The 26,290-nt window shown below is 40.0% G+C and overlaps 3 protein-coding genes and 2 pseudogenes across 4 annotated transcripts; 3 read left to right on the top strand and 2 right to left on the bottom strand.

Annotated features, from left to right (window-relative positions):
* Positions 1–4,317: 4,317 nt before the first annotated feature.
* On the bottom strand, positions 4,318–7,120 carry LOC146451589 (alpha-1A adrenergic receptor-like). The gene has a single exon (XM_085098880.1). It carries the CDS (start codon positions 6,633–6,635, stop codon positions 5,472–5,474), a length of 1,164 nt encoding a protein of 387 aa, XP_084955006.1. The 5' UTR covers positions 6,636–7,120; the 3' UTR covers positions 4,318–5,471.
* A 4,890-nt stretch (positions 7,121–12,010) lies between these two features.
* Positions 12,011–23,221, top strand: LOC146451587 (phospholipid phosphatase 2-like; annotated as a pseudogene). Its single transcript, XR_014860015.1, has 6 exons — positions 12,011–12,379; positions 14,407–14,507; positions 16,423–16,609; positions 17,191–17,248; positions 20,054–20,227; positions 20,738–23,221. The product of XR_014860015.1 is annotated as a phospholipid phosphatase 2-like (transcript).
* Positions 17,307–19,625, top strand: LOC146451588 (uncharacterized). The gene has a single exon (XM_085098871.1). The coding sequence runs from the start codon at positions 17,700–17,702 to the stop codon at positions 19,311–19,313; it is 1,614 nt and encodes a 537-aa protein (XP_084954997.1). The 5' UTR covers positions 17,307–17,699; the 3' UTR covers positions 19,314–19,625.
* A 278-nt stretch (positions 23,222–23,499) lies between the features above and the next one.
* LOC146451586 (histone H2B.1) lies at positions 23,500–25,232 on the bottom strand. The gene has a single exon (XM_085099100.1). It carries the CDS (start codon positions 25,181–25,183, stop codon positions 24,812–24,814), a length of 372 nt encoding a protein of 123 aa, XP_084955226.1. The 5' UTR covers positions 25,184–25,232; the 3' UTR covers positions 23,500–24,811.
* Positions 25,233–25,347: 115 nt separating this feature from the next.
* LOC146451585 (histone H2A pseudogene) overlaps positions 25,348–26,290 on the top strand; it is a 1,147-nt pseudogene continuing 204 nt past the window's right edge.

Raw genomic sequence — 26,290 nt, 5'->3', positions numbered from 1 at the left:
GAAACAAAGAAACAATGTCATAGGTTTACTTCTTAGTTGTTGTAATCCAGTCACAGTTTAATAAAATCTAAACTAGTTAGCTTGCGTTTATTTGTGGCCGGTGCGCCGACGCCTTTACACCTCAGGTGCACCGAGAAGGTACAACGGAAAATGAACTAACGTTTCTACGTTTCAAGTAATCTGGTTTGGTTCTTACTGTTTTTCCCGGGTCCATCAGAGGTCAGCCTTGAAAAGAGTACATTGTCAAAACTACATGATTATAAGAGCGAGAAGCTTCAGTGCAGTGATCATTGGAGACTCTGTTGCACTACAAACTGGATTTCAAATAAATCAGTTTACAAACTTGAAAATTTAAAACTATTTTTCCACGGGAGGTAGGAGAGAATGCAATGGGTAAAGAAATGTAATTTGTTTACGCTCGAAGCATCAAAGAGCTCTGCAGGCTCGTTTAAAGATGTCACGGTGTGTTCGGGATTGAATTGGAATTAATAAGTGTTGGTTTTCGTGGGGGAACGAAACCCGGATAAGAATCCTCGAAGCAGGGACGACAACTAACAACAAACGCAACCCACATATGGCGTAAACTCCGGGAATCGAACCCGGGCCACTTTCGGTGGGAGGCGAGTGCTCTCACCACTGCGCCATCCCTGCTCTCCCCAACTACAGTTGACTCCTGATAACTCGAACCCTCGCTAACTCGAACCAAAATCGATTTCCCCTCGACTTCCGTCATACATATACTGTAATTTTACCCTTAGTAACTCGAACCCTCGATAACTCGAACCTCCCGCTAACTCGAAGCAATTTTCGTTTCCCTTCAGGTCATTTTCTATATAATCTTACCCTCGATAACTCGAGCCATGTTTGTTAAGAGACGTGACAGGCCAAAACAAACAGTACTGTAGTCCAAAACATTGAATTTATTTTGAAGCAGTCGTGTGTGCCAGTCCAGTTCAGGTTTCACTGGTTTAGTATACAGTGATACAGTAGTCCGGCGATGTTCGAGGTATCTAGTTTTTTTCCTGCTGCTTCTCTTTCTTTTGTTTCACGTAACGTTAAGTTCTGATTAATTTAGAAATATTGTTACATTTTCACTCGACTTCTCTACAATTAAATTTATACCGTATGAAAAGAAATACAAAGTAAACGCCGTTTTTTCCTTACATCCAGTCATTTGTTCTCAAATCCCGTTAACTCGAACTCCCGATAACTCGAACCTTTTTCAGTTTCCGTTGAAGGTTCGAGTTATCGGGAGTCGACTGAGTATCATTTTCATTTACAGTAGTCATTTACTGAGTACAGCGATGGGTGCGTCCGTCCTATAAAGTGGCCTGGAAGATGTGCTAGAGTGCCTCACCATAGCTGTAAACTATGCAATATCATAGGAAGGGCTTTTCTCTGGGTGGATCAATTTTAGAAGGATTCTTTCATACCCAAGGTACACTGACGAAGACGTTACGAGAGAGTAAAATAGGACTTGATCAATTATGTACACTGCGAAGAAATCGCTGGCATCTTGACATCGTAATTACTATAGATGCGTTCACGTATGTTATGCGGCAATCTGGAAAGTGGAGATGATTAAAGGATGTTAAATACTGACGAAAGTAGCAAGGATAGCGTCTAGTTACTCGAAACTTCTGCCAGTAAACCATTCCCTATCCGCTATGCGGTAAGAAAAAAAAAAGGTTGAATGCAGTCCTATTTGGTCCCGTTTTAGAAATGCCGCACTTGTTCTTATTTTTTATACATGTAGGCCTGGACTTTATCATGTTTCTGGGATAAATAAAATATTACTTTAGATGCTATTTGGCCCCCACTTATACCTTACCTCCGGGACGTTTGCAGTGGAAAGCACTTAGCCACCAGAGGGCACATTCAAAGTCTCCTTAGTTTGATAATGAAACGCTTGAAGGTTTTGACTTGTGCAGTTTACGCCATTGCCTGGCTGTTGGATAGTTATTTTATTAATACTTATCCTGGAGTCAAAGTAAGCCAAAGTTTAAGTACTAAAATGAAGCTTCCAAACAACTTGAAAAAAAATCCTTATCGATATATCAAGACTTATCAAACTGGCAAGTATCTTGGTCCGGATTCCGTGAAAGGCAACAAATTGAAAAAAACATCGAATTTTTGTTTGCGTGCCTTGGCGAAAAAAAAGGGAAACGACGTTCTACTCATTCGTTCATAATTACTCAAAATATCTCATTTATGTAACAAAAAAGATATCAACAACGGAAGTCATCAGACAAAAATATAGAGTTCGCGCAGGATTCTGTCAGGAAATGGGAAAAGGCAAATCTGAGTAAATGAATCTTGACAGTTTGCGACGTTTTCCCTTTCAGGATTGTAGGGGAGTTTGTCATTTTCTTTCAATATTTGAATCAGAACATTTTCTGACAGCACGAAATCAACTTTACACAGCACGACATATCTTTATCTTTGTGAGGACAAAGACAATTACCTCTGAACCTACATCAGTGGAGTGGTCGACATATTGTTTTCATACGAGGAATGATTCCTTTTTACAGTATTCTGATCAAAAATCTAGAAAAGTACCACGCAGTTTGCCCATGACCTAGATTACCAAATAGAATTTCAATATCAGCTCGTGGTTGACTCTACTAAACAGAGAAACAAGGAATCAACAACTGCTCTTAATTACCTGGGTTTTCGACGGCCATAGCATCCATTTCGTTTCTCATCATAAATAAAGATAAGAAAGGGTGCACAAAACATGCTTAACAGAGACTTTTGATGTCGCCACTGAGTCCACACGGTGTTTGCATTGATCAATGTGAGGGCGGGGGTGTCGAAACACCGTTTAAAAAATTAAAAACGCCGTCTTCTTCGCTCGAAAATCTGTGTGAGATTACTGCTATCACAACCTTTAAAATATCGTAGGTTTGGGGGTCTCATAAAACCGAGAAAGAGTCGTTTTGAGCCCTCGGTAACGGTTGACAAATAGTTATTTCTGATTATATTTTTGCTGCAAATCCATCTCCTCCTACGCCCACATAGCAACAAAGCCATAACTACAAGTTTTAAACGATTGATTTTTAGAAAGCATTTATTTGTTAAGTTATTTTCTCGCTCGCTCCCCGGCTCCGTTTGCGAAGCACTTGGCGCGTTTTGCTAAGCTGATTCGCTACCAGCGAGAGAAAATTCAGCCGGTATCCTCGCATTGTCTCTTGAATTCTCTCTTTCTGTTTATCTGCTTGTTTTGTATTGTGGCCCAAAATTCCCTGTCACGAAGCCCAGTCATTGATATTTCATGTGTGTGTGTAAACAGGCTTGATTTTTAATAGGAAGCGCAGAAACTGTTTTGAAAAGAGTGAGTTCTTGTCAATTGTAGAGGACATCCCTTCACACATAAAATACAAATATTGATATTTTCACTGTACAAGCAAGACACAACCTCAGATTTTTGACAGCTGAAATCAGACTTTGATTCACGAGAAGTTGAACTGTCAAGCGGGTACTTTTCTGTGATGCTGTTTACTGTACTTTACAAGATGGTTCTAACTTTGGAGTCTGTGGATAAACTCGTCAAGTGTATAACCATTCAAACGAAAGCTACTGAATAGTACTTTCCTGTGGTGCTGTTTATTAATATACTGTACAAGGTTATCCTATTTTTTCAGTCTGCCATGATAGCTCAGAGCTCAGCTGGTGTGCGCTGCGCAACAGCTTCAGTCTTAAATAGCATGTACCGGCTTTCTCCTCCGTGATCCTGCCCGTACTGTGTTCAGCGCCAGTCCTGTGGTACTGTTTATTTAAGCTTGAAAAGTTTAAAAAGCTTTCTTTGTGGGTGTTGCAGACTTCCCAACACCTTGTTGGTTCAACTAATACCTAAAATTGAGGTTTAAGTCATTTTTCTCCCACCGAAAAACAAAAGTATTTTAAAAATAAATATTTTCCGTCGGGGTAGAAAAGATATTACATGAAGGCTATCCGTTGGCTGGGCACCCTTTCGTCAGGCACGGCCTGAATTCGTGTTCCGAAACGATTATTCAGCATAATGGCAGGTGGTTTTCTTTTCTTGTGTGTGAATAATTTGTGAATTTGTTCATGGAATGTGATCTAGCCTTTATACCTGATCGTGAACTTGACCGAGAGGTCGTTTTAGACAATCTTTTCAGAAAGACAAATTACGCTGTTGTATTAATATATGTTTCTCGGTTGGGTGCAGATCAGGTTAGCTCAGGAGCGGATAGCCGAGCGAGGGAGCTGAATCTGTCAGCGAACTGGACGCCGCCGGCACAAAATGAAACAACAACAATAACAACAAAACATGATCTGAAAAAAGCAAACAAACAAACAAACAAACAAACCAGGAGACAAAGGAAAATCTTGATTGTTATGAAAGAGAAACTGTGACTTCCCCCTGCCGACAAGCTTTTGTATTTCCGCGTGCCGTAGACACACGACTGAACGCAATTTCACCAAAGTCGTTCCTGCCTCTCCGCCAACGCATTACAGCTGGAAATATAATATTATGCGTGAAATGCACTTTTAAATGAACTAGAACTAGAGCCTAAATGGAGTTCTGTTTCGTTTTACTGCCCACAAATTGAACTTTCAAATGTAGTCCTCAATTTTATACCTTAATAGCTTGATTCAAATTTCGCGGATAAATCTGCAAATGCCTAAGAAGGGTAATGAACTGCTATTACATTTCCCAAACGTTTGACAGTATTAGCTTTCACCCTGTTTCACTTCTTTCAATTCAGTTTTTCTGATGCAAAAATAGGCGAATGTCTGATGCCAGTTCAGTAGCCGCTTTGGACCCGTTTTATACAACTCTGAACAACTGCAATAAAATGGAGGTTCCCGCCATACAGAACAAAAAAATGCATTTATTTATCACGTAAAAACTGGTTGCTCTGTGCAGAAGCAGGCTAAAGTTGTTTTCATTTTATCAAGAAAAATGATTACTTCTGATATAAGTTATTCAGTAATTACTACGCACCCTACTAAAAAGGGGAATCGATCGTAAGTCTTGTCGATTTTCATCGACATCAACTTGTAAATTGAAAAAGTAGTATTTCCTTTACGATCATCTACCGTAAGAAGTCAAAGTAAAGGTTTAAACTTTACGTAGATAACAAATTTTCATCCAAATTAAAGAGTTTGCTTGGAGAGCCAATATCTTGTAATTCATTGCTTTTTTTTGAAAGCAAGATTGAAAACCCTCTTTTGTGTCCTCTTAATTACCCCCGGTGTGAGTCTATAAATGCAGTATGACTGCTTTAGACAGAATATCAATTAAATTGCGTTTTTCTTTGAAAACACAGTCATCGATCTCGGTCACTTCCTCTGTTACACAAAGGCTCCCGCAATTTAACATATTTGAATATTTTTATTTTTCAGATGGCTTTATAATTTTTTAATAGCGTCAGAGACTGAAAGCATTACCATCAGTATAAACCCGGTTGTGACAGTATTCTATAAACTTGTGACCAAAATACTCAATTGATGTGATGTGCCCGCGATTCCTGGTTCTTTTTCAACTTGCAAAAGGCAAATTTCTGCCCAATAAACTCCCACAGACTGGAACGAAACTTCCCATTTAAAAATCCATACAAAAAGGGATTTAAGGCACTGTTGAGAAATGTTAGCAGCATCATGGGAACCTTCACAGCTCTTTTAAAATTGTGGTGATGAATAGAGCTGTAAAATATGAAAACAAAGTAAGGACTCCAGCAGATAAGGAATACCAAAACAATTATCCACAGCATTTTAAACCCGCGCGCTTTTTGCCTGCGGCGATTTCGTATCAGTCGTGGGGCATAGAGCTTCTTTGCTCGTGATGTGTTAGTTGCAGAGGTTATTTCATCACCAATGACCGTGTTTTCTGGGGTACGCGCAATCGTTGTTTCGTGTACATTGTCATAGTTCACGTTCGGCTGCGAAGTGCTCTGTTGTATGTTTATGTCTACGCCATTCACTTTTGCCTGGTGAACTCGTCGAAACTGTCTTCTAGCCGTGCATAGGATTGAAACGTAAGTGAACGCGATAATCGAAAATGGCCCAACGAAACATGTTACGAACAGAAAGATAGTGTAGCCGTTGTCCACCGACGGTTTTCCAAACTCTGGTCGGCAAATAGATTCTTCTTTAACAAACATATAACCTCGTCCCCAGCCAAGAACTGGTAAGATGGCACACACAACAGCTTGGATCCAAACGTATACAAGCATTATTTTGCTCTTCCTATACGTAACAAGTGTACAGTATTTGAGCGGACGGCAGATCGCCAGGTAGCGGTCAATAGCTACTAAAACAAGGGTTAATATGGATGTGATACAGAGAACTGATAGCAAAAAACCTGTTAGCACGCACATGACCTTGCCGAAAACCCACATCTCCATGATGGAGGATACGAAAGCAAAAGGCATGCACAAGACGGATAACAAAAAGTCTGTAGCCGCTAGATTAAAGATGAACGAGTTCGTGATGGTTCGCAGAGATCGATGAGCAAGGATGCAACGACAGATGAAACTGTTGGCGACCGCTGCAACCACCATTATCAACGCAAGAAAAATGCTTTGTATGACAACAAGCGCTGGAAGACCAGCCGACTGTTCTTCACTAAGCGTAGCATTCCCGGACTCTTGGCTTGACTCAGTCATACTCGTTGTTAGTTTTTAACAAAAGTTCTGTCAATGCCCTCTCGAGCTTTTATCACTCTCAATGCGTGGTTCAGCTCAGTGCGCGCTCAGTTCTGAAGCCGCGCCAAATGTAGCATTTATCAATATATTCCGGCAGGCTGTACACCAATTTAGGGTCGTAAATGAAAAAGAATATCCAAAAGCTAACGAGATCACCTGCAACACTTCCCTTATGTATTCACACAAATTACTCATTCAGCTCATCTAGTTCACAGCGGGAGTTCATAACACACTGCGCTTGGACTGACTGGGTAAAAAATACAAGAAATATATCAGTATACTCGGTAAACGCGCCTGTTGTAAAGCAATTAGATATGTGCGCAAGTTCGGGGCTATTATATCAGCGCGCACCTGCCCAATGTAAATACTAACAACTCCACCAGACTCCCACAATTTCCATTTGTCAACGAAATAAACTGACTTTTAGCGAAGGTCACTTATATTGCATTTAAAATTTGTTTCTCCCTTTGTAAACTATCGAGCTTGATAAATTACAGGGTTGTTAAGAATTTTTATTGATTAAAGTGAAATTGTTTTTATCAGAGCCGAACGGGTTTAATGGTTAGCAATAGTTCTGAGCGCCAATGTTAATTAGATTTAAAGTCAATTTCTCACAACGCATTTTCTGACATAATGGATGTGAAAAAATAATACCAATAAGACAAGGTTTATATTCAAAAATGTGATTGCAGTTTTCAGCTCGAGACAAGATGGACTAATTGACCAATTGACAAGTTCCAATTTTCTGTATTTTACATACAGTTATGTCTGCTTTACCACCAAAGCAAACTTGTCGATTAAGAATTTTGAGAATTTTTACGTTAGCACATGCTAGAACTTTCTCTGCGCTAATGAAACCTTTTTTTTCAAAATGAAGAACAAACGCAATGACAAACAGATACTGTCCAAATATTTAACAGCAAACATGTCAACGTTTCTCGTCATTTCATGCAAATACATTTTACGTTAATGAAAACTCTTCTTTAAGAAATGACCTCAGTTGACTTGCCACCGTCACAACCCGAACGGTTTGCTAGAAAAGTTGAATCATTTTTATTTAGATCATTTTGTGAGTAAGGAAGAACAAATTCCGGAAGGCAAAACTGCGTAGAATTCAGTGTGTTTTCAATCAAGACTGAGGCTTTTCAGGCTGATTATAAATTCAAAACAGGGTACCATACTGGAGCTGTCTTTGGTTTTCGCTCTTAATAAGTATTGTTTGTTTTTGTGTGCTGCCAAATATATTGTGAGGGAGCTGCCTGCTTACGGCCGACGGTCCGCGCTTTCTCGCTTCTTTTCATTCAATTGTTCTCGTATTTATGAGTTATGCTCCTGACAATTGCGAATATTATAACAGCGTACCCACAGTATACATTTTAAGAACTTTTAGCCGTCTTTTATGAACAGGAATATTAATATTCCCTCATGCGGTGCAGTTGTAAGGCATATGTGAATGCGTAGTAAAGCCGAAAGCAAAGAAAATGCGAATCACTTTCGACATTCAATTGAAAATTAACCGTTGTATTAATGCCTAAACTATTAATAACCAGTAAAATACCAGAACGTTTTTAACAAGAAGAAAAGGAAGAGCAAGGCCACTATGTAAAATATACCAAAGTCGACAGTTAAATGGTCCATTGATGTTTGTATTTACGGCTTTCACTGTATCTTTTACAGTTTTGCGGCGATTTTAAATGCGAATTGAGATAGCTTTTGTAAAATACTGGCGATTTTAATCGACGATATGATGGAAATTTTGTCGCGATTACAGCCCAGCAACAACACTGAACATTTGTTGATATTCAAAACTTAAATAGAAGACATAGCTTCCACCTGCAAAAAGAAAAGACGTTGTTGAAGCTGCCGGGAGAAGGTCATGCAGAAACGCATAAATAAAAAAAGAAGTAAGATCAGTACCACTTACTGTACCAACTGATAGAACAGTTTTTAATTGAGTGTTTTTAAGGGTGAGCGGGTATCGATACCACGTACTCGATATCATCGATACTGGGTATCGTTGAAAAATATCGATTCTTGCGAGAAATATCGACTGTTTCGATGCCTTTCGAAGCTGTTCACGTGACCGCTCACTTAAGGCGGGGGTAAACCTGAAAGCAGTTTTCACGCCGCTTAAAATCGGTTTAATGGAAATATCTCGTTCACGTTTCAAACAATCCAAAAACTCTCTGCTCATCCCGTGAATCTATGTTGTGGGGTGTTTTGTGAATTTTTGGGTGATTTTTGGGTTTGGGAGGAGATAGTTTTTCTAGAAGGATTGGTAAAATTAAGAGAAATAAGAAATATTGAAGATTTAATGAAGTTTTAAAATTAGAATTTGTAGTTAATAATTAATAGACGGATATCAAGTTAGTCCACTTGCAACCTGGGGTGCTCTTGCGTGGGTATCTACTGTCTGTTAGTGTTCCAAAAATCATTTTCTTTCTTCTATTCCTTCTTAAATCCTCCTCAAATTTCATTCAAATTTAGATTAAGTCCCCCCTTAAATACTGGAAGGCTGTGTTTGTGCCGAAAACCAACATTTTTCCCTTTGTGTATGTGCTGTAGCATAACTTGTGTGGTCTTGGTAACTCGTTTGTAGCCCGGGAACTACCTTGACGTAATTAAATATTTGGCACGCGGATCGGTGAGAGCATTTTTGGAGTGTAGGCGATTATATCACAGAAAAGTCTTGAAAAAATGCCGAGTATGACTTAGCTACGCTCTGTGATTGTTAAACGATACGTGGCTAATTTCTCAACCAATGAGAAGCCAAAGCAAACCAAAATCGAAAATCCTTAAATAATAAGGACTGGAACCAGGTTTGTGAGCCCGCGAGAATGGGCACCCCCCACCAAACCCATGTTTTCGCGAAAACCGTTGGGCTCTAAAACCTGGTTTAGGTCCTTGTTATCTAAGGTCTTCCACCAAGATCACTCATGACTCGCTCGCTCGCTTTTCCCGCGCTTGGCGCCGATTGCACGTATTTACTTCGAGTTCTGATTGGTTCACTGCGCTGTCTGCGTGTGTTGTGATTGGACAGAGGAATTACTTTGGTTTGGTTTTACGACATTCAATGAACACTCAACCGAAAACCGCTCTCTACAGTAACTTACAATGTTCAGACTTGAGCATGAGCTGAGTGCTAACTTTCAGTGATTCATCCGGCAAGTTAAGAGGCGCTAAGCTGATTTAGTTCATTGATAACCTGGGTAATACCAACACAAGTCATCAGTTTTTCTTAAAGAAGCTATGTGAGCATAAAACATACCTGAAAAGGTTCCCTGTGGCCCCTTCAATACATTGTTACTTACGCTGTCAGGAAAATTGGAGGAGTTTGTTTGTTTAAGCGCTATAAAGTGGAACTCCGATATATAACAAACATATCAGAAAAAGCCTCCACGTTCCTCAAGTGCTGCTATCTTAGGCTTCTTATGAGTTTTGAATCTTACTAGTACCATTACACAAGAAATTATGCCATCCTTTGTATCTTAAGCTTTTTGTATTTCCAAATGTCGATATAAATTTTTAATTTTTAATTTTGTAATGTATGTATTTTTATAATACTAATTTTGTGTTTAGGTGCTTTTCGTATTGTAGAGAGGGCCACGGGCTTATCATTGTTTTTACTACTGTCAAGTACAGTGTTACAATTTATAAACAAAGCCTTTACTATTACTTACTATATAACGAAGACTCGAGTAAAGCGAACGATATTCTTCAGTTCAGTTATAGTACAACTGGTATGTAACAGAATCCCGTTATAACAGTCTCTTAGGACTTCGTTATATCAGGAAACCGAAGTTTCGACGGCATTACTACCTTCTTCTGCGTGCAAAAAAAATAGGGAGAATCATTTTCGTTATTTTGCGAGTTATCAAAGTCGATAGGGACCAAGAACGAGCCGTCGGATTGTTTTATAATAACTAATGGGTTCTATTACATTAGAGCGATTTTCAATTGAGTGTCGAAAGTAATTTCCCCTTTGCTTAAGTTTTGCATTACTACACTCTGTGATTGGTGAAGAAAACTCGCGCCACTTTCTCAACCAATGGGAATCCAAACGTATACCAATCGTGTTTTGGCCGCAATCGTTTTCCCGCGCTTGGCGCCAGTTACATGTATTTGCTTCGAGTCGCTGATTGGCTCGTTGTGTTATTTACTTCTGTTGTGATTAGCCAGAGTTTTACAACACTCAATTGGAAACCGCTCTAGAATGTTCCGAGCTATTTGACATCCAGTGGAGATACCAGGCAAATTGCCTGCACGGGATAAGTCTCATTATCGTTGCTTATAGCCTGCAGGCAAGTTCTCTTTAGGTGCGCCGCGGGAGGATAGCGCGAGCCACCCGAGCTCTCACTCGCCACTCGCGCTATCCTCCCATGGGTAAACTGAACAGAGCTTGCTCGCAGGCTAGTCTGGCTCGTTATACGGGCGGACTATAGTCGCCGATCTAATCAACAAAGAAAATCGGTAAAAATGACTTATCAATATACCCAGTTGATTTGTCAGGTCGGAATTTTCCCTAGACGTACCTCCAGGCCAGTCTATCGAAAATTATAAAAATATCGTCGGGCATTACGGCGAATCTTGCGGGCTAAAATGGAGAAATCATGCATCCGAGAACGGCTTCAATTTTAGCCCGCTTCTCTATCTGCAGAGCGGGTTAAAATGAGCAAAATCGGGCCAAGAACATGTTTACGCCCGCTGACAAAAACTTTATAATGGTCTATTATTGTTTTCTGAAGAAAATTAGATCGCGAATTTTCCTACAAGTTTGTCGGGTCGTGGGTTATGCTGAGAACAATTACTTCACTCTCGCGTGTTCTTGAATCAGATCGATGCCAAATGCGCACAGCCAGTTAAAGAAACCTATTGTGGGAGTTTTCGCAAGCGAGAAAACATTTAATATAGATTTCATAATTTTTATCCCTAAAGATTCATGGGTTCGAATCCCGTTCAAGCCTGAATTTTTTCAGGCTTTCTTTTCGCAACTGTTGCGTAGTAACTGCGAGGATCTTTCTTCTCGATTTGATCTTTCATCCGCAGTTCAAATATATATGTTTTATATATTTACATTTAAAGATTTTTCTGTTTGGTGCACACGCACTCAACCGTGTCTCAACTTCATGCCCCGACCAGAAGCTGTTTCGGAATCTTTTTTTTTCAGAGGCAGTTTGCTTTGACAGAAACATGAATCAAAACAAACGGGAAACCCCTCATTTTAGACTGAAACGGCATTTTTACAAAAATGCACCCTCGAGCTTAACTGAAGACTAGACTAAACTGACAGGTTCAAAAGAATAAAACATTTGCATTGCAAACGATCGAATTTTCATACTGAATAATAGACATGAAGTGGAGAACCATTTGCATAATGGTCGGAGATTATCCAGAGGGTGAAAGGCATTTTAAACCGAGCGTAAAGCTCAGCCTTGCGTTTCTGGGTTGCAGTTGAAAGAGACACGATCACCAACATGGCTTCGAATACCAAGCGAATCAATATCATATTCGATTTGATATGTTTTGTACTTGTGCTCCTCCTTTTTATAGTGATCAAGACCCTCATTTACGGCACCGATGAAGGCTTGTACCCAACCATGAGAGGATTTCTTTGTGGTGATACAAGCATTCAATGGCCGTTTAAAGAGTCAACAATTCCATCTGTGAGCAACAACGTACTTTCGTATATCATTCCTATAGTCGTGGTAAGTTAGTTTTCAATGTTTGTATGCAGCAAGGATATACTAGCTGTTATTGTTGTTACGAAATTATTAGTAATCTTTTAATTTTCATTCGCATTTTAAACGACTTACATGCAAGTCTGTTCGAAAACGAAAGGAAGTTTCCAGTGCTGATTGTAAATATTGACCTGCCTTTTTGCCGAAGAAAAGTGCAGATTTTCTTTACGACAAACCGAATTCTGAGGCGATTGAGGCCATCCGGAAAGATATCTATCGAAACGAACTGTTAGAGTGAAAACTTTTGATTCCTAGTTGTTGTGTCTGTGTATGAAATCCAGTCAAGTGTGAACTTTCAGCTGAAAGCATTGACGCAGTTACTTTCTTTTAATACTCTTTGTTATTATAGAAGGTGGTTATAACTTTCGAGTCTGCTAATGAAATCATAGGGTCATCAGATCCTGCACATGCAACAGAGCTATGATTTTCGCCGCCGCAGTCGGTTACAGTGCGCGCCGGGAAATGTAGATCCTCTTTGTTCGTAATTATCGTCTAAAGTGTAAGAGTGAGATGAAAACTAATGCATTTATTCCTAGTTCTATAAGCGTGAAAAGCGAAAACAAAATAAAAATTCAGTAGAGGTTAAGCGTTCTAAAGAAAACGAAAAAGGAATGCACCAGTACATGAATTAATCACTGTGCACCTCGCGCCAACTTCTAAGATACATTTCAAGCTTGAATTAATTATTCTCCCCGTGCTGTGTTAAGCAAAAAGTCCAAATTTCCCATTAATTTAATTCTCTGTATCTCGTTAAATGACATTTCATGAAAGTTATCTTAACTAAAAAGCATTTCAAGCTTGTTAAATTGGCATCGCGGTTTATCTTTATCAACTTTATAGTTCCATAACGTTCCCCATTTTCTCTGTTAAAAATGACTGAGTGCACATCTCTGAGCACCAATCGACAGGCACGATCGATAGATTCATGTGCTCAGCTGACTACTCATAAAAATAAGACGAAAACTCGTTTTCGTATTGTTTAAATCATGAAAGAATTCGGTCTGACTATTTTCTTAAAAGTAAATCTTTAGCAAACAAGCCTTGGGAAACACTGATGGGGCCATTCTGTATTATAAATCTGTTGGTATAATCAGCCAAGGAAACTTAATTGAGCTATGCAAATCAGTCAAACATACTTGCGGTTGCATTTGTCATGGAAGTCCCAGTTTGATCGTATATTATTCCTGGTTTAGTACACGTAAGTCACAAACTACAATTTTTAAGCGGCAGCAAAGAGGTTGCGATCAAACATTCTCGAACATGATCTTTCTACCTAAATAAAAACAACTTCAATTACGTGTTCCAATCGACTGCTCTTAATTGAAAAGAAGAAGAGGCGAGATAATGCAAATTCGTTCTAGAACAGAGTTAGTCAACCAAATCAGAATTTAAAAATAGTTCCTATCGCACAATCCACATTTCAAAGTCAAAAATGAATCTTCATCAAGAGGGCAATTTTTGACTCATTGTAGCCAGGAAAAATCATGCGTACATGGGATTCTTACGCACTCACTTTCCTTGTACAGAGTCTGTACATTAATGCCCCTTTCTTTACAGAAGATTCTTACATTCTTTACCGAAAATTCCCCGACATGTCAGAAATGTGTTCAGTTGGTATGGGAAGGAATAAGATTGAAATAAAAAAAGATGACCTTTCTTTTAGTTTCAAATAAACCGGTATAAGTTAGGTCCAGAAACTGAAAGAGGACAGTGGGGACAATCCATTTGTAACATTACTGAGCTGATTAATTCCCGGATCACCCGTGGACCATGCATCGGCGATCGCACCCCCCCCCCCCAAAAAAAAAAAAAAAAACCCACTAGATTATATCAATAGCTCCCGTTTCCAGCTTAATGTAGATAACGCCTGTTCAGAGATGCCTAGAAGTATTCGTGTTCAATTGTACTTACTAAAACTTGCTTGAGTTTTCATAATGCATGTGTTGGCGGTGATCAAGGAAGGAAAACTTTATCTCGTTCTTTTATCTTGAGAGATCGTCATTGTGGAGATTTGTAACAACGCAGAAAAATCAGACGAAAATCAAGAAGAAGAAGAGTCTTATGGGCCTATTTCTTTGAAGCCTTGGATCACCAGGTAGGTGTTCGTGATCAAAATTCTCATCAGCGTTCTCGTATGCTTTCAATAATTCACCATTGGGAGAATTTGGTATTCTCGGTTTTCCCGTGACGTCACCAAATTCTAGAATTAAAAACTGGGAGGCCTACAAAATTTTTACCTTCAGTCAAGGAAAGATTACCTAAAAATATGTCAGTTCACAATTTCTTAGCTCGATGTTGAAAATAGAACAGTTTCAATTTTCGAGTTTCCATCGTGCGTGACATCAGGAGGACGGCCGTGACAGAGCTTTTCCTTATCTTAAAAATGACTCTTCGGGTGATTTTCATCATTCTAAACAATTTAAGTTTGAGGAGAAATGTTAATCTAAACATTCGAAAATTCACAAGGTCAAACAAACCTCTTTTCTGGCAAAAGTGAACTCCAGATGTTTTTTACTATTTTCGGCCGCCATGTTTGTGCCCCTCAGAGGGACACAAATATGGCGTCTCCATACTAAGCTCTATAAATTTATGTGGAACATTTTGTCAAATAACTCGATTACCGAATGCCGCACAGACCTGACACTTGGACAGATGCCTTATTTATTTATCCTCTATACCATGTCAACTTCTTGACTTCATTCATGGAATGGTTTCGATTTTTTTTTCAATGGCGTGACAGTGAAAACCGAGAATTCTGTAAGGCTCCGCTCTGAGTAGCGTCATCTTTCTTAATGCAATTATGACTTTTTTGTTTGCCTTGTCAAAAAAAGACAAACAAACATAAAGCAAAAACACTAAATCGTCTACTGGGATGTTTTTTTCTTCGCGTGGATTTAAGTTTATTTATGTTTTCGTACGTTGTTCACAAGTTCAAAACTCGCGCAAATTAACCCTTTCGTTGGCAGTTTCCTGGGGAACAATTTGTTTCCCGCAAACCCGGTTTATAAATCTGGCTGTAAGTCCTCAGCATTAAATGTTACCCCCCCATAAACTATACATCATTTTACTCAGGATAACATATCCTTTCATTTAGAATACCTTTAATTGGCCATTGATGCTAACATAAATATTTTGAGCCGATTAAAATTTGAATGAAAAATCTGCCTTATGTGTTGTTTGTCAGTCTCACTCTTATAACACACCATATCGTCACAAAAGGACCATAATGATATCATTTGGATAAAGAACGATATATGAGGGTTCAGAAACTTTTTATTTCATCTAAATATCATCATCACAACCAAAGTTATGGCCATTTTGTCCCTGGCGGTCGGGTTTCAAGAAATTTGAACTTCCTCACCACATAAAAAAAATCATAACAAATCTTTTGTAAAAGCACAATGTACCGCTGGGAATGACTATTTGAAACCCTGAGCTTCTGTAAAGCAAAAAATATCACTCAAGACATTTAAATCTGGTGCTAAGACAAACAAACAGAAAAACACATGCCGTTGCTATCACTCTCAGCGTTCGAATCCCCAGAATTGCTTGAAGGGATGTTGTTTTCCTCATAAATATCATCCACACTCTCACTCTCATGGTGGTCTGAAATATCCTTCTTCACTTTCATCCGAAACATCGGAAAAAAATTCCCCAGAAACATCGCTGCTTTCACTTCGTCGAATGGAATGTACGCCGACGCCATTTCTAAATGGAATACAAATCGAAGATGCCAGTTTTTTAGCGAAGAAACGGTGTAAATCGAGCGAAAACATCCAGCGAAGAACACAACGAAGGAAAAACGTGACTGGACATCCTATAATAATCTTTAGTGACCATGAAAAGACATAGGAGGGGTCCCCACGGATACCTAAACGGGTAAGGGTAAGTAGCGGACGAATTCGTCCGTTTGCCAACGAAAGGCAATTTTAAGATGTTTTAACCCCGTTACTGCTTACAAAATACTGGCCAACCGAATGCGTAACATCAGCTGATTGTTTACTTTGCAGCATGGTTTCGTTGATCTTCGTGTTTAGTTTTGGCGGTTTCTTGGCCGAAATCATTGTTGAATTATCCAAGCCGTCTAAGGCCCTCATTCATGGCCGTATGCAAGGCCAATTTGTCGCGGGCCGATTGTCAAGGGTACGTCACTAGGGACGTCTGCACTGGGGACCCTTTTGAAGTCAAGGTGGCCAGGTACTAAACTTTTGGGCAAAGGCCGGGAAAGAAACATGATACCAGGTTATGGTGCATGAAAAAAACATATATAACAGTTGGTTAAAAATGCACGATTGTTTGGCGAACAACTACAGCTAAAACAAATATTTAATGTTTGGATGCTTAATAGAGGATCATAGAATCTTCAATTAATGACGCACAGCAAGTTATTCAAAAAGCGCACCCCGCGATTACAATGAATTGTAGCCCCCAAAATTACAACGACCGCGAATAATCCCTTTTACGAGTAAATACCGAGTTTCGATCTATGTATTCACACAGTCAGCAAAATCTTTCTAAAAAAATTAAAATCTGCAAGACCCCAGCGACAAATCGATGAGCGATGCCGGATCGGTTATTCTAGCCTTTGTTGTTTATTAGCCTTTGTTGTTTATTTCTATCAAGTTCGCCGCCTCCGCTGTTAGGATCAGTCTGCCGTCAGTATTTTGTATTTAAAATCTTTTTACTTTAGATCGTTTTTGTTCAGTATAAATATTTCTTATTCAGTTTGATTCCTGTGCTAAACTGATATTTACGTTTGTTTGTTTCCTTATGCCAAGAACGTCCTTTCCTTCCGGTCATTCTGCTATCTCCATGTACGGCATGCTGTTCCTTGCGGTAAGTAAATCCACAGTGTCCCAGCCTGCGTTGCAAGCGTCTCCAACCGCAACAACACCGCAACCAAAGTCAACAGAAACTTACACGACTACAACGTACTAAAGACAAAAAACGACACAAGACAGACGACAACTGGGTCAGGAATATTTCTTCCCGTCCTTTAGACAAGACTGAAACCCAGGTACTCTCCTACGGACTGAAACACTCAGTGACGCCTAAACACATACCGACTGAGGCTATTGTATCTAGTGTTGAGGCGGTTCTGTCTCGTCAGAGAGAACTATCAGAATCGGCCAAGGACAACATCAGAAGTAGAATTGCTTCTACTATACAATCATCCTCCCTAACTGACAGTAACTTGACTAAAGACGAACGACAAGCACTGAAACGACTGAAAACTGACGAAAACATCGTCATACTCCCCGCTGACAAAGGACGAGTGACTGTTGTTATGGACAAGACAGACTACTACGACAAAATGGACACTCTAGTTAACGACAAACAGACATACGAAGAACTGAAACGAGACCCGACGCCATCACTTCAACGTAAACTCAACAGTAAACTACTTGACCTTAAGAAAACTGACGTTATTGACATACAACGTTACAACAGACTGAGGTGCCGCGTACCGCAGCCACCTAAACTCTACGGACTACCAAAACTACACAAACCTAACATACCCATGCGACCCATAGTCTCGTTCTGTGGGTCCCCGACTTACGAACTATCCAAATACTTGACTACTTTACTGAAACCGTTGACAAACGAATCCCGACACAAACTGCAGTCTACCGAGACCTTTATTGACGCCATCAAGACGGCACAAATACCTGACGACTACAAACTTGTGTCTTTTGATGTGAAATCACTGTTCACCAGTATTCCACTTCAACTGGCTCTAGACTGTACTGCTACCGCCATCGAGAACTCCACGACAAAACTGCCACTACCTACAGATGACTTAATGGACTTACTGAACCTCTGCTTAACGTCCACGTACTTCCAGTACAACGGAAAGCACTACAAACAGTTACACGGAACAGCTATGGGCTCACCAGTTTCTGTTGTTGTAGCAGAAATTGTCATGCAGAACATCGAGGAACAAGCCCTAGCAACCTACAAACGGACACTACCGCTCTGGTTACGGTACGTAGACGACACCTTTACAGCAGTACACAAAGACGAAATCGACGATTTTCACGAACACCTTAACAGACAGAACGCTGACATACAATTTACTAAGGAGATCGAAGAAAATGGTAAAATACCTTTTCTAGACTGCTTAGTTACCCGTAACAACAACGACAACAAACTAAGTACTACAGTTTACAGGAAACCGACACATACTGACAGACTACTGGACCAGTCATCCTACAACCCTACTTCTCACAAAGCAACGACTATACAGACCTTAACAAGGCGAGCACAACTGGTTTGTGGCTCACCTGACAGACTCGCAGACGAAAACAACTACTTAGACAACGTTTTCAACAAGAACAACTACAACAAGGACTTTGTTAGACGTAACACTTACAAGAACACTGAACCTAACGTCACAAACAACGACGCGACTCCCGTAAGTACTGTAACTATACCTTACGTAAGGGGCACTTCTGAGACTATCGCACGGATTCTACAACCCTACAATATCCGTGTAGCTCACAAACCCATAACCACTTTACGACAACTACTGACGAAAGTAAAGGACAAAGACGAACCTAACCGCAGACAGGGAGCAGTTTACAAGATCAAATGCTGCGACTGCCAGGCCACTTATATTGGTGAGACCGGCAGAAATTTAAACGTACGACTGACTGAACACAAACGAGCAACTAGAAATGGTGATATCAACAATCACATTGCTGAGCACCATTTACAAACGAACCACAGAATCGACTGGGACTCTGCCAAGTGCATTACCTACTGTACAAATTACTATCAACGACTCACTCTGGAAAGCTGGTTTACTAACTTAGAACAAACGCCACTCAACCGTTGCCTACAACTACCTGCACCATACAAACGACTTATTGACAACAACAACGAAACAAACAAACAATAGACATTTTACTAACAATAGACCCACGGACCTTTTGACTAACAAAAGACGGATCGAAACGCACCAATCACTTTTTACAGTCTTCACAGCCAATAACATCACGACTTACTGACAAACGACCAATAACATCTGGACTTCGTTGACCAATCAGGTTAACAACCAGAGACGTATATACCACCTACTGACGTTCCACAATTCACTTGACTCTGAAGATGACTTCCGCTCAGGTTGTCGAAACGTCAGTCAAAGTCACCACAAACAGTCCTTCTCAGGACTACACTCACCCGGATGATCATAATTTACGTACTTAAGAACAGAGTTAGTTTCCGGTTTTCTGGCCGCGCGAGAATAGGGCGAGCGCAAAAAGCGAAGGTTGGCGTATTCTCGCGCGGCCAGAAACCAGAAAGCACTGGAAACGCTTTCTATGCAGTTTAAGTGAATGTGCTTCCATTTAATTTACATTGAAAGTAAAGTATACTGTTAACGAATCTAAAATAAAAAAGAGACCGTCGAAGTTATTTACGCAACTGAAGATCTAGCGAAAGCTTGGAAAAAAAATCGATCACAAGTTGACTTCAGCCGTGGAACTTGCGTAAGCGACGAAGTCGGGATTTGTTTCTGACTGGACTCCGCGAAAACAGACTTGAAGAAAGTTAAATTCTTCGGCTGTAACTTGGCAGAGTTTTATATATAATTCGTTGTTAAGACATCTCTGTGAAGTCTTTCTGTATTTCTCTTCGCAGTTTTATTTCCAAGCTGCTGTGAGGACAGAGACAAAGTTAATCAAACCTTTGCTGCAAACTGTTGCCGTGTCTCTGTCTCTTTTCGTCGGCTGGAGCCGAATCTCTGACAACAAACACTTCTTCAGTGATGTTGTGGCTGGCTTTACGTTGGGAGCCATTTTTGCGTGGTTTATTGTAAGTTACGTTTTATTTATTGTAACACTTCACAGATATATGGTGGGACCATATCACTTGGTCTCTAGAATTCATACCCGTTTCTGTAAAATCCATTTCCGTTTTCAGATTTTCAGACCAAAATGATTAAAATCTACACCCTTTCCAGGTGAAAACGACATGAAAAAACCATACTCTTTGGCGCCGAGCAAACCTACGTAGCTTATGTAGGGGAGTGCCCCCTGGGCAATGGGTGCCTCTCTCTCACTAAACTCTGAGCAAAGTTGTTATATACTATAGCTCTATACCGTGAAAATAATCATGGTGACCCCGTATTTTTATTTTATTTGCTTGATGTACTAGACTGTTATGAGCAACTGTGCAAACGTTAAAAAATTGCCCTTACAGTCTTCTTTTCGATCAGATCCAACTTAAAAAAACGTGTTTTTAATTCCGGTATTTTTTACTTTCTCTTCGTTTTGGTGGTCTTCATATGAGTAATTTCATTTTGCCGTTTCTTTCAACTTCTAGGCGTCCAAGGTCCTAAAGCTATTTGCCATACGAATCCGGAAGCCGAAGGTTTATACACTGCTCCCACAGCAGAGGCCGACTTTCAGCGATGAATGAAACCACAGACAAAATCTGTAAAAATGATCGGAGAAATTCATGCACGTTTAACTTTTTTTCAAATTTTATTTAGACATCCATTGTCTCAGAGAGGCAGAATATATGCTTTAGTTCCAGCATACGTATTTAGTCACTCAACGTGCTGAAAGAAAATTTCTATTGCTCACCATCTCCTTTTCAAACAATGGTTCTACGACTGACAATAGTTAAAGGGCCCTAGTCAGCGACACCTTAGTTTTTGTTTATAGGCGAGAGTTTGGCTATTTAACAATTAGATTATGAGCTCGAGATTTCTATCACGCATAGAAATCGAGGGCGAATAATCTAATTGTTTTACTATAAATCTACTTGTCGTTCAAAACTAAACAAGTAAATTATCTATTTCCTCATCGCAGACACTTCGAAAACGCGACGAAGCGGCCGCCATTTTGTTCAAAACCGCTACTCACTATCTATTACAGAATAGATAGCGAGTAGCGTAGCCAATCAGAGAACGGCATTCGTGATAGAACACTAGTAGATTTATACTAATATATTTTATTCGGAGCATGTCTAAATGAACGAAATCACTGTGAAACTACTAAAGATAATGACACATACTTTCAGGATCACAACTTGCAGTAAAGCAATAAGATTTCGCTTCACCATGCAATACCAATAATTTTGATGGCATCGAAAATGGCGGAGGCTGACTAGGGTCCTTTAAGAGGGCAGAAGATCGTAGCAAGTTATTTAAAGCTAAAAAGTATAGAATTGGTTACAATGGGTATAGATTCTACTATATTCTGCGAGAGGTCATAGATTTTGCGCTTAGAAATTAGATATAAAAAGTCACTGATTTTGGCCTTGTGTGAGCTCATGAGGAAATTCCGGTGAGGGGGACATAAGATTGAACTTGGGAACGTCGAACAATGAGTGTCTAATATCTGACTAATAACTGATGATTTTGATGAACATTTTATGAGTTTAAGATAAAGATTAAAGTGCCCTAACCCTTCAATTTGTTTTCTTTTGGTCGATTTCTATATCTGTGAAGAACTCATTTTCGAAATTTTTTTTAGAAAAATTGAATCCTTTTCTTTTTACGAGCGCTAAAAGTTACTGAAATTTTTAAATTTTTGCGCGCTTTAAGCCCCGCTGGACAAATTTTTGTCTCGTGGGTTCATTAGGAACAAGCCAATGAGAAGCGTCCAATATTTGACACTTTCTTAGCTGTGACGTAAGAAAAGGACACCAGAAGGATTCAGAAGGAATCTTATGCACGCTGATTCCTTTCTCTACATTTCGAGAGTTGCTGCATCCAAAAACCACACATTTTTTAACCATTTTCTCTGTTTACAATTGAAGCATTACTGCGAATCTTCGGATATTTTTGCACGATGTCCTTTTCTTACGTCACGCTCCATATTTGGCCGAGTGGGGGACTAATGCGAACGATAGGTGAAAATATCGACAAGACTGCCTTCACTTCTAGCGCTTCAAAAAAAAAAAAAAGGATTCAATATTTCTCAAAATTTTTTTCGAAAATGAGTTCTTGAAAGATATGGAAATCTACCAAAAGAAAACAAATTGAAAGGTTAGGGGCACTTTAAAGAGAAGAAAATACGATGTTTTGACGACTCTGTGTAGTAATTATGAAAACTGTATGCAAGGTAAACGAATATGAAAGTGAATACGCAAGGCAAACCTCGCCGACGGGCTCGAACTTGGTTGAATCGAACCTGTTTTGGTTTCCCTTCGGAGTTCGCGTTAGCGAGGTTTTACTCTATATGTGCACAAGTACTGGTTTGTGAGAACTGATGTAGGTACAGTCAACTCTCGCCTTGCGGACACCTCGACTGATTTCATGAAAGTGCAAATATGTCCGGCAGTTCTAAACAAAACTGCTTGTTACGAATGGAGTCAGCTTGTGTGTTTTCAAATACCAGACACTCAAGTTTTCCTCGGAATTTCTGTCTCACTCCTACTTTTGCCAAGATCCACGAAACGAAGTCCTAAAAATGGAAACTATCTTCGGAACAGCTCAAGATACCGATGTACCGGAATCGAGGAATGGCTCTATCACATTGGATAATGGTGTCGTCGAAACGTTACATTTTCTTATCGTTAATCTTTATCTTAAAATGTTTAATAAACAATAAGTGGGCATAAAAATTACATAGGGAATGGCCGATCGTTTGCTTTTGAGCTTACCTATCGGTCACCTCATCTTCCATTTATTACAGGGAAGTTGTTTAGTTTTATTTTTCTAATTTGAGTGAGTATTTTTCTAAAGAATCTAACAAAACATGAGAGAGAATAATTTAATCTTAGAATTGTATTTATCCATTTATGTAACACATATACAGTTAACACAAGGCAAATAGAGTTAGTTGTTTTTAGACTGGAGTGGAATGGAGTGCGGTTTGTGGTTCCGGTATACCGATCTTGCTCAGTATCTCAAATGTGTGACGCCTGGGAGGGGGGGGGGGGGGGTGGCACTTGCTTATAAGAGGCTAATGGCGATGTGCCGGTGGATGGGGTCGCATTTTCACGACTGGATAGACTAGAATGGGGTTGCATTTTCAATAGAGTTAGTAGCATTTTCGGATTTTTGGGGTAAGAAAATGCTATTAAGTAGGGATTCAAAATGGTCTCGGTTAAAAAGTTCAGAAATTTGTTGTTTATTAAATGTAACAATCATCTCGCATTACATTCCGTTCTTGAAAGTAGATGCATAAATAGAAAGTGACTTAGTTGGGATAGCGAAAATTACACTACCCAAAAAGTGACTAAGATGGGGTCTATAACTGGCCACAAAATAGACCATAATGGGGCAGGGGCTCTGAGAGGCCAGCGGCACATACCCAGCAAAACTGAACCTAAGTACCCCCCGCCCCCCGGGGTGTGACGCCAGGCAAGGCAGAAAAGATCTCCACTACCCAGGGTAGGAGGAAACCAACAGGTGAAACATTTACTTCAATTACCGTCACACCGAGAGCTTGCTTGCAGGCTACGCATGTTGGGGAATGGTTAATGAGGCAAAAAGCAGGGTACAAATGCAAAGCAGTGAAGACGTCCTGAGTTTTGCACTTTTCTCATACCTTATCGTTATTGTTTTCTTCTTCGAGATTCAAAGTTGTGAGTCAAACACATTCCTAGAAGAAAAATAATTTAAGCTGCGGCAAAATCTAAATGAAACTTAATTCTACTAGCTGGCAAAGATTTCACTTGGCAAATTTTAAACACTTTCAGGTCTTTCAGATTTGAATAAATTCCAGTCTTTTATTTTAATCCAGACTTTATCTTGACTTTTCACAGTCTTTTCATCGGCAGGTACAAGTTGCACATTTCCATACTTTTTCAAGGATTCCAGACTGTGCACTATAGGAATTCGGAAAAAGGCCGGTAGAACTATAACTCCCTGGAAGCGCTTCGAATAATTTTAATTAGCCGCAAGAGCAGACGCTTTTCCGGCTTTTGTTTCACCCACACCCGCTCTCGCAGGCTAATTCGATTCTTCGGATTTACCCAACTGTCTTGTTACACAAGACACAAATAGACCTGCTAAAGAACTCGAATGAATAATTTCGAGAAAAAAAAAATTAAACGTTTGTAATTATGCGAAACTTTTCCCCCATACAAAACATAGTTGATGCAGTGGTTGTTATGAGGAGTGTAGAGCATTTCTTACAGCTTGGGCTTTCTGTGCAATCACGCGTGGACTCCTTTGTCTGAACGGTTCAATTTTTGGCGCACAAATCATGCATAATCAATATTAACGAAAATTAATAATTTTAAATGAATATTTTCAAACTTCTGGATAATTTTTTTAGTGTAGAGGGTTTAATAATCACCCCGCACTGTGTTTATGTCATATCTGAGCAACATACATAGATCGATAATGATTTAGGCGTATATTGATGTTGGTCATCGCTTTTATAACGTTTGGTGGCTCCTAAAGGAGCCGTTTTTGTTTTGGCGGTAAACTCAGCGAGTTTACTTGCTGCTGGTGTACTTGGTCACAGCCTTGGTTCCTTCACTGACGGCGTGTTTAGCCAGTTCACCGGGCAGAAGCAGCCTGATGGCGGTCTGGATCTCGCGGGAGCTGATGGTTGATTTCTTGTTGTAGTGCGCAAGGCGGGAAGCTTCGGTGGCGATGCGCTCGAAGATGTCGTTGACGAACGAGTTCATGATGCCCATGGCTTTGCTGGAGATACCAGTGTCAGGGTGAACTTGCTTCAACACCTTGTAGATGTAGATAGCATAGCTTTCCTTTCTCTTTCCCCTTCTCTTCTTCTTTCCTTCAGCTCCGGCCTTTGCCTTTCCGGCTCTCTTCTCGCCTTTCTTTCCTGCTACTTTGGGTGCCATTTCTGTAGATCAGAATGGATTAGAATGTTCTGCGTTTCTAAAGAATTTGCTATTTATAACAAAATCATGAGGAGATCAATTATCATACGGATCGAAATCTTCGATTTTCCATTGGTTATCTCAGCATAGCTTGACACAAAGGTCATCTTACTTTCCACATAATACATCATCATATGTCAACAATAAGAATTCGTAAGATTTGATTGGTGGGTTTTGATCCTACTCAAATCTTTGGCACCTATAAATTTGAATGGCCGCTATTGACTTTCATTCCCTCGTACAGTATTTGTGCTGAGATTTAGCTTTGAAAACATGTCTGGTCGCGGTAAAGGAAAGGCAAAGGGCACCAAGTCCAAGAGCCGCTCATCCCGAGCAGGGCTTCAGTTCCCTGTTGGTCGTATCCATCGTCTCCTTCGCAAAGGCAACTATGGTGAGCGTGTTGGCGCCGGTGCTCCAGTGTACTTGGCTGCTGTGCTCGAGTATTTGAGCGCTGAGATCCTTGAGTTGGCGGGCAACGCTGCTCGTGACAACAAGAAGACCAGAATCATCCCCCGTCATCTTCAGCTTGCTGTCCGTAATGACGAGGAGTTGAACAAACTGCTCGCCGGTGTCACCATCGCCCAGGGAGGTGTTCTTCCCAACATCCAGGCTGTTCTTCTTCCCAAGAAGACTGAGAAGAAGGCAAAAGCTTAAATTGCCTTTGCTCCCTATACAAAAACGGCTCCTTTAGGAGCCACCAAAAGTTAATAAGGCCATGACCAACAATTTATTTATAGTACAATATCAACTAAGAGCTGTACTAGACCTGCGAGATAAATGAAGCAATATTTTGGATAACGATAATATGTGCGCCCAGCCTTAGGAAGGGTGTTTCTTTTCGTCAGCTTGAATTTATTCTTAAAAGGATAAGGTCTTATTGAAAACAGCCCACGGAACGGCTACCGGCCGTTTTTGTCCTCTGCGGCGCACGCTAACTGAAAAGTGCGCCAATTTGAAATTTCACAACATACGCTTTATATGCAAATTTCTATCGGTGTAAAAACTTTTGAATAAAGGCACGCAAGCAAAAAGCGCGGCTTCCGTTACAGAGATTGCGCCAAAATTTAT

Source organism: Pavona decussata, unplaced genomic scaffold, assembly GCF_977016875.1.
Source record: "Pavona decussata unplaced genomic scaffold, jaPavDecu1.1 SCAFFOLD_386, whole genome shotgun sequence".
Classification (NCBI taxonomy): domain Eukaryota; kingdom Metazoa; phylum Cnidaria; class Anthozoa; order Scleractinia; family Agariciidae; genus Pavona; species Pavona decussata.
The sequence above is the reverse complement of the archived record's forward strand: the minus strand, read 5'-3'. Positions and strand labels throughout refer to the sequence as shown.

Bases quoted from the DNA above. Each gene is read 5' to 3' on its own strand.
- LOC146451589 (XM_085098880.1), bottom strand. From the start codon at position 6,635: ATGACTGAGTCAAGCCAAGAGTCCGGGAATGCTACGCTTAGTGAAGAA.
- LOC146451588 (XM_085098871.1), top strand. From the start codon at position 17,700: ATGGACAAGACAGACTACTACGACAAAATGGACACTCTAGTTAACGAC.
- LOC146451586 (XM_085099100.1), bottom strand. From the start codon at position 25,183: ATGGCACCCAAAGTAGCAGGAAAGAAAGGCGAGAAGAGAGCCGGAAAG.